Genomic DNA, 12,473 nt, shown 5'->3' with positions numbered 1-12,473 from the left:
GAAAGCAACTAGTTACTTTTTAGACAAACGAAGCAAGTATAAAATAATGTTAATGCACATCATGGTGTAAAGTCATCACAAGCGTAAATTGCACTTTAGGAGACGTCATGATGGGCCAAGATGAATAAGTAAATGCAATAAACCAATGGCATAACGCCAAATACTTATTAATCTTCACCATTAAATGAACCATTTTTATTTTATATTCGGTCATATCTACATTTTATTTTATTTTGAACGAGATAAAACGCAATCTTAAACTCGAATAATAAACTATATTAAATAAATTAAAACACGTTTTTAAAACGTTTTAAGATAAAAATATTAGTTATGGGTACCGTGAATTTTTGGGTATATGAATACGTTTGCATAGGGTTACTTTTTGGACCTTAACCAAGAAATGTATATATATATATATATACACACACACACACACACACACACACACACACACACACACACACACACACACACACAACTTGACGCAGTGTTTTGACACGTTTTTTTTATTAATTAATTAGATAATTATTTTACTTTTTTTCAAATAAATGGTATTTATATTTTTAATTGTTACATTTTAATTTTTTATTTTTAATCATTACATTTTTAATCCATTTTAATCGAATTTTTAATTCATTAATTTAAATTACAAATTAAAGTTATTGATTTAAAGAGTTATTGAAATTAAAGTTATTTATTAAATATATTAATAATGTTTACTTAATATTACTTAATATTATTTTTGTATACAAAATAAAGTCATATATAAAATTAAAAAATCATAAATTATATGACTGTTTGGACTTTTTGAGAGATCTCTCGATAGTTTGGTAATTAATTAATTAATTAATTAATTAATTAATTAATTAATTAATTAACATCAGTCAAATACGTTGTCAAATAAATTTTATACATATATATTTTTAAACTAGTAAATTTTAATTTCAATGTTTTAATTTTTAATTATATATATATATATATATATATATATATATATATAATATTAAATGATTTAATTATATATATAATTTTGTTTTTACATATCACTATATATATAGTTGTTAATATTATTTACAAATGACTATGAACACATTTGAATAGAGTTAAATAATTTATATGTATAAAAAATAATAAAATATCACATATATATATATATATATATATATATATATATATATATATTGTATATACACATCATATACAGTACATATATACATTTACAACAATATATATATACAAACCAAACTTGGTATACTTCAAAAATTACAGTGTCCAGTAAATTACAGCGTCACAAATATATCAAAATGACCTTCAATTAAAAAAAAGAAGGGGAAAAAAAACTTTTTTTATATGTTTTTGGGCTCTCATCTTCAGGTTCTTATTTAAGGTCGAGCAAGGTCTCAGCAGCCCATTTCCACTTCGCCATGGAGACCCCGTGGTGCAAGAGAGTTTATGCAGTGTAATTAAGCATTTGTTTGGTGTAGCTGTGATAGGCCCACTTCAATTGAATTTGCACAAGGTGTATTGGGTATAATTAAAGTTAACGAAGGGCGCTCCCTTGGACGATCCCTAGAGTTCTCTTACATTTGCCTGCGTCAGTTAATCCTTGTGTTTTGAGAACTCGTCTGTGCTCTCTCTGAGCTCATCTGCACTATTAGCACAATGTTTATGGTTTACGAAATATGAGCCCAGGTAATGCTAAAAACATTTACGGAACAAAACCCTCTTGTGTTCAAACAGCTTTACTGCTTGATTCACATTTTAATCGGTTCTCACCCGCTGGCTATTAAAAATTTAACCGGCTGCAGAAGTCGTGACTTTCTGAGGGATCACATGATTTTCTGACGTGCTTGAGGAGCTTAATGCAGCTGGGCATGGGTGTAGACCTGTGTACATTTGCCTTCAGGTTACTGTAGAGATTTTCTGGTGTTATGTGCAGTGAGAGTAAGTGAGAGAGAGGGAGGAGGCCGAGAGAGATGTGCTGACCCATATCCAATAAGCCTCTGAGCTTCTTAAATGTTACACCTTGACACCTCTGCCCTACAACCAGAAACAGAGGATGCAAACTCAGCAAACAGCACCCAAAGCACTTACACGTAATATTACAGCAATCTGCAGCACTCAATAACCAACTCTAAAGAAAACAAACCAAAGTGATTGCGTCTTTTAAACATTTACAGGGTTAGAACCGACATATCTGTATAGATTTTATTAGGGATGACCAGTTAGTTAACCATTGCAGAAGATGCACGTTATATGTTTTCTAACATTTGTGTTACAGTTAATAATATTTGTTAATATAACTAAAATCTTTCACTCTCTTTATTGACATGAGGGCTTTATAAAGTTTTTGTTGTATTGCACTGCCACCTAGTGGATGGAAAAAATCTGCACTCTTTTAGACAAACTCATTCATGATGAACAGATTAGAGGTTGTTTTAAAATATGGAGAAGAATAACAACGTGCAGTAAACAGCAAAACTGTTTGCAATACAAACAAGTGTGCTCATAATTAAGATAATACATTGCAATAACCTGGTTAAACACAACTTGCAATATAAAGCAGCAAAATGAGTTTTGTACAGTTAAAAATAGCTGGACGCAGATGAGATCAGAAGCCAGACCCATAAAATTCACAAATGTAGAGGTGGATACTGTCTTTATTCTTTAGCTATTAAAATCTCCACAGAGCAGAAAAACATAAGAAGCTTTAAGAACTCAAATTTTGCAAGCAAAGGTTTACTTGTGACCTAAATCCCCCTGAAAATCATGAACCAGTAATAATAATATTAATACAAATAATACTGCATGCATATTTGAGGCTTAAATACTTAACATTACAGATGTAATTTCAGCTCAAGTTGTATGATGGGAACCTTCAACATTAAATTGTAGAATTAATAAGATTATCATGAGTTTTTATGTTAACATGAATATATTAATAATGAATTAATTCTGATTTAATACCTCTCATATGATTTCAGTGAAATATTGCAGTGGTCCATAAAGGGGGTCCATAGAAAATCTACAAGATTTACAGGCTTTTAAAGATAACATGTTAACTTTTTTAATGTTTATTAAATTTGATATTATTATTGTTTAATTCCAGGTTCTAAAGTGTGATGGGAAAGTACAAGATTGATCATGATTAGTTTTTAGTTTTATTGCAGCCTTTAATACTGAAAAAAACAATATTCAATGTAAAAAACACTATATAAATCCATTTGACTTAAACTGGAAATCATTCTTTTCATGGTAGAACCCACTGCCACGTCAAAACTTTTTTTATTACTACTATTTTTATTATAGATGTTTCAAATGGTTGCAAGTTAAGACATAAATGCTACAAGACCATGGTGCATAAATAAAAAATGACCATCTTCTTTATGAATGTGCATCTGTAAAAGCCCTACAGCGATGTTCAGTCAAAACAAGAATATTTGTTTTGATTAAACACATAGTTATTTTTCATTTTAGACTTGTCCTAAGGCAAGCCTTTCTTTTATTATAAAGTAAATATCTTTCAGAAAACATTATAATAATTTGTTTTGGTTCCAGCACAGCGACGGTATTAAAGCTGTTATTTATTTATTTAGTTAGTTTAAAAAAACAAACAAACGTTAACATATTCGGATGTATTTAAGAAAATGTCAGAACCAATTCAACCCTCTGTATGCGTTTAAATGGTCTGTAGTGTCATACGCTCGCCGCTAGAGGCCGCTGTTGACGCTCGCCGCGTCTAGACGTTGGTGGGCGCGGATTATCTCCAGTGAGTGGAACTCTAGACGAGCCCGTGCTTGCGGTGGCGTTTTATCGCTTCATCTTTTTGCGGCGGGTCTGTAACAGATAGATCTACAAAGTCACAACCCAAACAATACCGCAGACGTGCTCATTCGCCTCACGACAAAAACACAGGATATGACAATCCCTAAAACCGAAGTCTTTTCCGATGCTGGCCTGGAAAAGTAAAAGCTCTCCGACAGACGAGTCGCGGCACATGGTAAGTTTTACGAAAAAGAAAAAAAGTTTTCTCCTGTATCAAACGTGTCGTACTGTTGGCGTTTCTCTATGTTGCCCTTTTTTACTGGACAAAATCAAAATGTCTACTGATTGCTTCATCTTCAGTAGTTGGCGTAATGAAAATAAAGGCACAATGGAAAAGTAACGTTATATAATAATTTTGACATTCTGTTGCCGTGAAAACCCACACGTCTGCTGAGCATTGTCAAGTTGTTATAAAGTTTGCGATTGTATTTTTAACTAAATACAGATGTGAATCAAACCATCAAAGCAGAGATTTTGGCTGTGTTTCACAACCTAGGCAGCTGCCTACCTAGACAGCATCTAGTATGATGGCATTTGATTTAGCTGGAAATTAACTAATATTGTTTTGCACAATTTTATTTCTGTTTTGCTGTTTGCATTATAAGTAAAACATAATATGTGACCCTGGACCACAAAACTAGTCTGGGTATATTTGTAGAAATAGCCAACTACACATTGTATGGGTCAAAATGATAAAATTTTCTTTTATGCCAAAAATCATTAGGATATTAAGTAAAGATCATGCACCACAAATATATTTTGGAAATTTTGTCCCGTGAATATATCCAAACTTAATTTTTGATTAGTAATATGCATTGCTAAGAACTTCATTTGGACAACTTTAAAGGTGATTTTCTCAATATTTAGATTTTTTTTGCACCCTCCTTGTATCTTGGCCAAATATTGTCCTATCCTAACAAACCATACATCAATGGAAAACGTATTTATTGACTTTTCGAGTGGTTTATTGTTAAAAAAAAAAAAAAAAAAAAAAAAAAAAAAATCATTATTATTAATATATGTGACCCTGCATGAAATCAGTAATAAGTAGCACGGGTATATTTGTAGCAATAGCCAACAATACATTGTATTGGTCAAAATTATCAATTTTTCTTTTATGTCAAAAATCATCATGATATTAAGTAAAGATCATGCACCACAAAGATATTTTGGAAATTTTGTCCCGTGAATATATCAAAACTTAATTTTTGATTAGTAATATGCATTGCCAAGAACTTAATTTGGACAACTTTAAAGGCAATTTTCTTAATATTTAGATTTTTTTTGCACCCTCCTTGTATTTTGGCCAAATATTGTCCTATCCTAACAAACCATACATCAATAGAAAACGTATTTATTTAGCTCTCAGATTATGTATAAAACTAATTTTCCAAAAAATTGACTCTTTGACTGGTTTATTGTTAAAAAGTAAAAAAATCATTATTATTAATATATGTGACCCTGCATGAAACCAGTCGTAAGTCGCACGGGTATATTTGTAGCAATAGCCAACAATACGCTGTATGGGTCAAAATTATAAATGTTTCTTTTATGCCAAACATTATCATGATATTAAGTAAAGATCATGCACCACAAAGATATTTTGGAAATTTCCTCCCGTAAATATATCAAAACTAGTAATATGCATTGCTAAGAACTTCATTTGGACAACGTTAAAGATGGTTTTCGCAATATTTAGATTTTTTTTGCACCCTCCTTGTATCTCGGCCAAATATTGTCCTATCCTAACAAACCATACATCAATGGAAAACTTATTTATTGACTTTTCGACTGGTTTATTGTTAAAAAAAAAAAAAAAAAAAAAAATCATTATTATTAATATATGTGACCCTGCATGAAACCAGTCGTAAGTCGCACGGGTATATTTGTAGCAATAGCCAACAATACATTGTATGGGTCAAAATATATCAATTTTTCTTTTATGCCAAAAATCATCATGATATTAAGTAAAGATCATGCACCACAAAGATATTTTGGAAATTTCCTCCCGTGAATATAATAAAACTTAAGTAATATGCATTGCTAAAAACTTCATTTGGACAACTTTAAAGGTTTTTTTTGCACACGTAGATTGAACATTTTCAAATATTTGTATCTCAGCCAAATATTATCCTATCCTAACAAACCGTACATCAGTGGAATAAAAAAATATTTATTCAGCTTTCAGATGATGTACAAATCTCAATTTTGAAAAACTGACCCTTTTGACTGGTTTTGTGGTCCAGAGTCACATAAAAAAAGGCCTATTATAACAATATTAGCAGCATATTTATGTTTTTTTCTTTTTATGCATCTTTGCTTTTTGGTTCTATTTGACAATTAGGCTTAAATTGCTTCTTTCACACTTGAATGAAAGACACAATTGAGCAATTATGTTGTTTCCTGTTGGAGATAGATGCATTAGCATTGTTAAGTTCTGTTTTAGACACCCGCCAAATGGTGCCATTTGTCAGTAGACTTTTGCAACCCATCGATAATGCTAAAAGAAAGTTTACATGTGACCCGCAATTTATCCCCGTCTAGATATTGTTTTTTGTTTTGTTTTTTTTTTTTAAATTGCACAAGAGTGAGATAAAGCTGTGCGTGAGCTTTCTAGGATATGGGTGGCAGCCTGCATTATGTTAGCTGTGCTGTGGTCAGCCCCCATAAAGATTGTGTTGAACACTTTGTTGCATGTCTCTAGAATGTATTTAAAAAGTTACGTGCTGCTGTGAAGTTGGCATTAAAAAAAAAGTACCTGGAATTCAAGAGACGTTAAGCTCCCATTAAATCTAACCCCCTTAGAGTACTACATTCTTTCAGCTTTATTGGATTAGGATGTCTGCTGTCTGCTAATTAAATTGGTTAAGAACCGATTTTAGTTCTCATGTACTGTAGTTCTCTTCTGGCTGTGTTAACATTCTAACACTAGACCGTTTACATGGGTCTCACTGAAAGGGAAGGTGTGAGGGTAATTTCCCACATTTAGGAGAAAGATAAATGGTTTAAATATGTAGCTGTTAACCACTGACAGTGATTGCTCTTAAAATACATTCCACTTAGACTTCAGAGTTTTTAAGGAGGTAATTTTAACAGTGGGAGGTGTACAACACCTGGAGAGTTCATAACCCCTGTCACACGGGCAGATGTCGACGTATGGCTACTTGGAAACATGCAACCACAAGCTTGACAGAAAATTCCATGCCTCCAAATTCCATTCATCTTGAGTGTTCTAAAATTACTGTTGCATATGAGTAATCAATCTGAAAATACTAAATTAATTGGAGGGGGAGAATGTGGCAGAAAATCATTTTTAGTGCTTTTGCAAGGCCCTGTTAGAACATAAACTGATGAAGACTTTCTCTTAAAGGAATAGTTCACCCAGAAATGAACATTTACTCACTCTCAGGCCATTCAGAATGTAAATGAATTTGTTTCTTCATCAAAACATATATGGAGAAATTTGCATTGCATCACTTGCTCACCAATGGATCTTCTGCAGTGAATGGGTGCCGTCAGAATGAGTGTTCAAAGAGCTGATAAAAACATCACAATGCATGTTTGCAAGTAACAAATCCATCATTAAGGGTTTTTTTTACTTTAAACTGTCACTTCTGACCGAAATATGAGTCTGTAAACCATAATAACGCTTTCTCCTGCGGAAAAAGTCCATCTCCTGTTGTCCTCTCACATCAAAACCCACTGGCGTATTTGTTTAGAACTGTTTTGGACTGTTTTCAACAATTCTTAATCTGTGCATACATCTCTCCTGATTCAGATAAGATGACTTTTTTCACTGGAGAAAGCACTTTTATGGATGGAGGACTCATATTTTAGCTGAAAGCAATGTTTGAAAAAAAAAAAAAAAAACATGCTCCACAAAATGTTAATTGATGTACTGGAGTCATGTCAGGACTCTACGCTTACTTTTCTTTTTAGGAGCACTTGTACTTCTGACTTAAAAAAAAATAATAATATATAGATTTTTATTTATATAAGATATTTGACTCCTTAAAGTGGTTTACAGGCACATTTTGTTTTTACCTTTGTAATAGCATTTTATTAAACTTAACATGCAGTAGTTTTCAGTCGCAAATGCGACTGAAATAATCACACAGTAGAGCCCTGAATGTGGGTTTTTTGTGGATTACTGTGATGTTTTTATTAGCTGTTTGAACTCTCATTTTGATGGCACCCATTCACTACACTGGATGCATTGGTGAGCAAGTGAAGTAATGCAAAATGTCTCCAAATCTGTTTCAGTGAAGAAACAAACTCATCTACATCTTGTATGGCCTGAGGGTGAGAATTTCAGCAAATTCTCATTTCTGAGTGAATTATTTCTTTAAAATGACCAACTGTGAGAAGAGAGTAGGGCGGGACATGCAGTTTGGGCAGAAACACATCTGCACATCTGTCTCTCTTTCTCACCACAGCAGAAAAGAAAAGACATGCCTTCAGCTTTCAGGTCTGTGTTTAAATCCCTAACAAATACTCCCATTTAAGCAGGTTCATCAACTTTAAGTAGCAATTTAGGGTGTCACAAAGACTTTTTTTTTTTCATTTTACCTATTATGCAATCGATTACATAAGACGTAATTGTGTAGCGTGCTGTTTCTGTTAATCTATTATACATACTACTACATGCAATCTGACTTTCATTTATGCTGCTTCATTCTAATGAATTGTGTACACCTGTCAAGTTTCTTTCACCCTGTTTTGTAATCAGGTTAACCCATGCCCAGATTCAACAGTATTGTTTGTATTTAGATCTGGAGCCAAGTGTTGAAAGAGGTTTAAGTTCAGGTCATTTAGTTAAACAAAGAGCACATGGTAGGGCGGTCTGACAATAAAAGCGTCAGCAGAGCGTGGCGGAGCATTTATAGAGTTCAGCTCTTCAGTTCAGATCATCTCCACCTGCGTGACACATAGATCTTCTGTCTACTTTAAAAAAAGTCTTCTGCGTACTTCATGACAACACGTAAGCGGGATTCAGTTATTTTTATAATGATGGCGTAGTGATTTAATTAGTAATCATTTTACATGTGCTAATATATAAAGCAATATATGTACACTACTGTTCAAAAGTTTGGGATTTCGTCATTATCTATTTATCAAGAGTCCTGAAAAACATGTAGCACGATTTCTGCAAAAAGTAACAGTACTGTTTTCAACATTGATAATAATAAGAAACAAAATGAGCAAATTAGAATGATTTCTGAAGGGTTATGTGAATGAAGACTGAAGCAATGGCTATTTATTGATGAATTTATATTGAATATGTATGGGATATATATACTGTATTATTACATTACTTTTATATTGAATAACCTGAATTACACATTTGAATATGTTAAATTATTATTACAGAATGTACCATAAATGTAGACAAAAATGTCTAGCCTTTTTATTTGATTCACAAATAAACCTTGTAATATATAGATATTATGTGTGGACCTAATAATTGCTAATACTAGTTTGTATAATTATATATTAAAGCCTAAAGTCTTTGAGTTTCTTTATATTCTTTAACTAAATAATTAACTAAAGTGCTAACCGTTTTCAAATTCTCCGTGAGAACAGCCTTGCACCCTCATAATCATGATAAGTTGTTGCTGTAATTGAGAAATTCAAATTTAATAGGCTCTTTGATCATAAGAATTAGGTCAAATCCTTTGAGAAGGTGCATGAAAATTAGGACTCATCAAGTTACTCTAGAAGAGAAGAGTCTTTATACTTTTAGCGTAACGGATGAATAAACACAGACTGAGAGCGACAAGCATGTACGTGCAGCTGTAATGTGACTAGCTGCATAGGTTTACAAAATTACCATATGTAATGAGCGAGTCCTAATTTCTTCAAACCTTAAATAACCCTGAAATGTGTTATGGTTTGGTTTTGTAACATGGAATGCCAGATCCTTAAGGCTAGTAACTATAAAAATATTAAGGGTATTAAGACTTGTATGGCTCAACATAATGTAAATGATGTCTCTTGCTGAAATATGTAGTGGAAAACCCATTAATTATTTATTTTGATGATGTAAAATGGTTGCAGTGAGCTACTGCAGCTACCTGTTGCTATTTTTACCAGAACACAACTCAGAATATGTAAATAAAATACTGATACAATGAGCACATTTACTACTGAAAGAGCTTATAGGAAGCGATGGATGTAAGCATAGGCTTAAATGTTTATATCCTGCCAGTAGGGCTGGGAGGGCTCGCGAATTGAGAAATGAATCGATCCACAAATCTATTCTGCAACGATTTATTGTCACAGCCCTACCAGCCGGGATGGCATCTAGCGTTTCTTGTCTCTGCCGTTTGTAAGCTCTTTTCATACCTGTGGTCTACTAAAAGCCTCAAAGGCATCAGGGCTAAAGTGAAGAGAACAAGACGCAGGTCTTTAGGAAGTTTTATTCTGCATCTTTCCATTCTTTAGATCCTAATCTTATTGCTAGGCAAGCAGTGAAGACTTACATGGCTTCTCTTGTCGCCTTTCAACTGAAAATTAGTCGCACAATGTGGCATCGTATCAGTATTTTACTTTTCGAGCTGCTTATTCATCGCCTTTTAGTTTAAATCTTTCTGAAAATCCTGTATCAAATTCTGATGCTCCGATTACTGAGGTAACCTCGATTCCATGAGATAAGGGATCAAGCGTTGCATCGCTGACGCTATGGGTAATTGTAAACAAATCCACGGTGAAATGAAGTAGCGTTAAACAAAGGACCGAACTTAAAAATAAAGTTCATCCACCCTTTCCTAACGTTGGGATCAGATGGAAGGCAATGCAAAGACTGTTTTGTAGACAAATTGGCACTGCAGAGCATCTAGTTGTTTTCAGAGCCATCTTTATTATTTGGTTTCTGTTTATGCGTAGACCTGCATTTGTCTCTCTCATAAATGGTACATATGCGAATTGGTGGGCGGGGCTAAACAGGCAGCGATCTCAATATTCTTCTGTGGAGGCGGTGTTTATTGACCTATTACATTATACATAGGAATATTCCAGAAGCTGTTGTTTTGGCAGACTGCCTTCAGTATAAACTGTTTTTAGACTAACAACAATGATTTGTGTTCTGAAACTTACAAGATGTTTTTATAGACCTCTTATGTCAAAAGATCAATGCACGATACTAAGAGCTAGTAGTTATAGGAACTCAGTTATAGAAACTTCCCCTGAGAACTAAAATTTGAACTTCACTTGATTTTGATTGGTTCATTCTGTTTTGGAACTTTTACGACTGTGAAATTAAACCCTGTACTGTGTGTTTTTTTTGTTTATAGCTCACCATGCCCACATTGCTGTGTCTCTTCTTCTTTTTGCTTGGCCTGGCGGTCATGGGAGCGGTGAAGAACTGCCATCCGCAGTGTCGATGTGAAGTGGAGAGTTTTGGCCTCTTCGACAGTTTCAGCCTTACTAAAGTGGACTGCAGTAGAATCGGTCCTGGGAATGCTCCAGTCCCCATCCCTCTGGATACGTCCCATCTCGATCTCTCCTTAAACTCCATCACCTCCATCAGCGACTCGATGCTCTCCGGACCAGGTTACACCACCTTGGTCAGTCTGGACCTGAGCAGCAATCTCATTTCACACGTCAGTCCCAAAGCGTTCTCTAAACTTCGCTATCTTGAGACGTTGGACTTGAGCAACAACGCTCTTGAGGATCTCGGCGATGGCTGCTTCACCGGACTCCCTCTGGTTGAGCTGGACCTGAGTGAAAACCGATTTAAAGAGTTTAGCCTTGATGTGTTCACCACCAGACCACAGGATGTACCAATCATGGTTGACCTATCGAGAAACCTTCTTACCTCGGTTTCAAAAAAGATGCCTGGCCATCCATTGAACATCAAGAGTCTTATGCTGGCAGGGAACCGATTGAAGACGGTGCCGATGCTTAACGGGATCCCACTTCAGTATCTGAACCTGGATGGGAATCTCATCTCCAGCATTGAAGAAGGAGCATTTGATTCGATGACGGAACTGGTTCACTTGTCTCTTAGCGGCCTGACTGAGCTAACCCTAATTCAACCAGGTGCTTTTAGGAGTCTGAAGAACCTACAAGTCTTAGACTTGTCAAATAACAGCCGGCTCAAAACGTTGAGCCCAGATGTATTTAGTGGACTTGTCTCTTTACAAGAGCTCAATTTGTCCAATACTGCAGTCACACCATTATCAAGGACTGTCTTTACCCAGATGCCAAGCATAAAGAGCATAACTTTAGGTTCAAACGTGCATTGCTGGAAGACACACAAGCCAGGACAGTTTCACAGACAGATTGGACAAGCCAAACCCAATGATATACTAACCTGTGACAACGCAGGAATGATCTTATGAGCCTGAAGTGCCAGAAAAGACTTCTTTTCTCATCTCTGTGCCTTATTAGTATCTCATAAGATCTTTATTTTTTTGTAATTCAAGATTGCATCATATTTGCACATACTATGCCATCTAAGGTCCAATATTTTACATGTGTTCATCACATTTAAGCACGCACAGTACATCGCAATGACTCATGCACTTTAGTTACCACATTTCTGTTCTTCTACTTAATATGTAACCTGAGATTTGCGGTGTGTTGTCAGCTCTGACGTGATGTGTGTGTTTTTTTTTTTTTGTTTTTTTTTGTTTTTTTTAAACACT

At 34.3% G+C, this 12,473-nt stretch overlaps 1 protein-coding gene across 2 annotated transcripts; it reads left to right on the top strand.

Moving 5' to 3' along the window:
• Positions 1 to 3,764: 3,764 nt before the first annotated feature.
• On the top strand, positions 3,765 to 12,469 carry tsku (tsukushi small leucine rich proteoglycan homolog (Xenopus laevis)). 2 transcript variants are annotated; one of them, XM_051129905.1, is made up of 2 exons: positions 3,765 to 4,000; positions 11,118 to 12,469. In XM_051129905.1, exons 1-2 carry the CDS (start codon positions 3,950 to 3,952, stop codon positions 12,165 to 12,167), a joined length of 1,101 nt encoding a protein of 366 aa, XP_050985862.1. In that variant the 5' UTR covers positions 3,765 to 3,949; the 3' UTR covers positions 12,168 to 12,469. The 2 variants fall into 2 exon arrangements, with proteins under 2 accessions (XP_050985862.1, XP_050985864.1); XM_051129907.1 differs by lacking the exon at positions 3,765 to 4,000 and adding an exon at positions 8,680 to 8,806.
• The last annotated feature ends 4 nt before the right edge of the window (positions 12,470 to 12,473 follow it).

The sequence above is a fragment of the Labeo rohita genome, chromosome 15, assembly GCF_022985175.1.
Source record: "Labeo rohita strain BAU-BD-2019 chromosome 15, IGBB_LRoh.1.0, whole genome shotgun sequence".
NCBI lineage: Eukaryota > Metazoa > Chordata > Actinopteri > Cypriniformes > Cyprinidae > Labeo > Labeo rohita.
The sequence above is the reverse complement of the archived record's forward strand: the minus strand, read 5'-3'. Positions and strand labels throughout refer to the sequence as shown.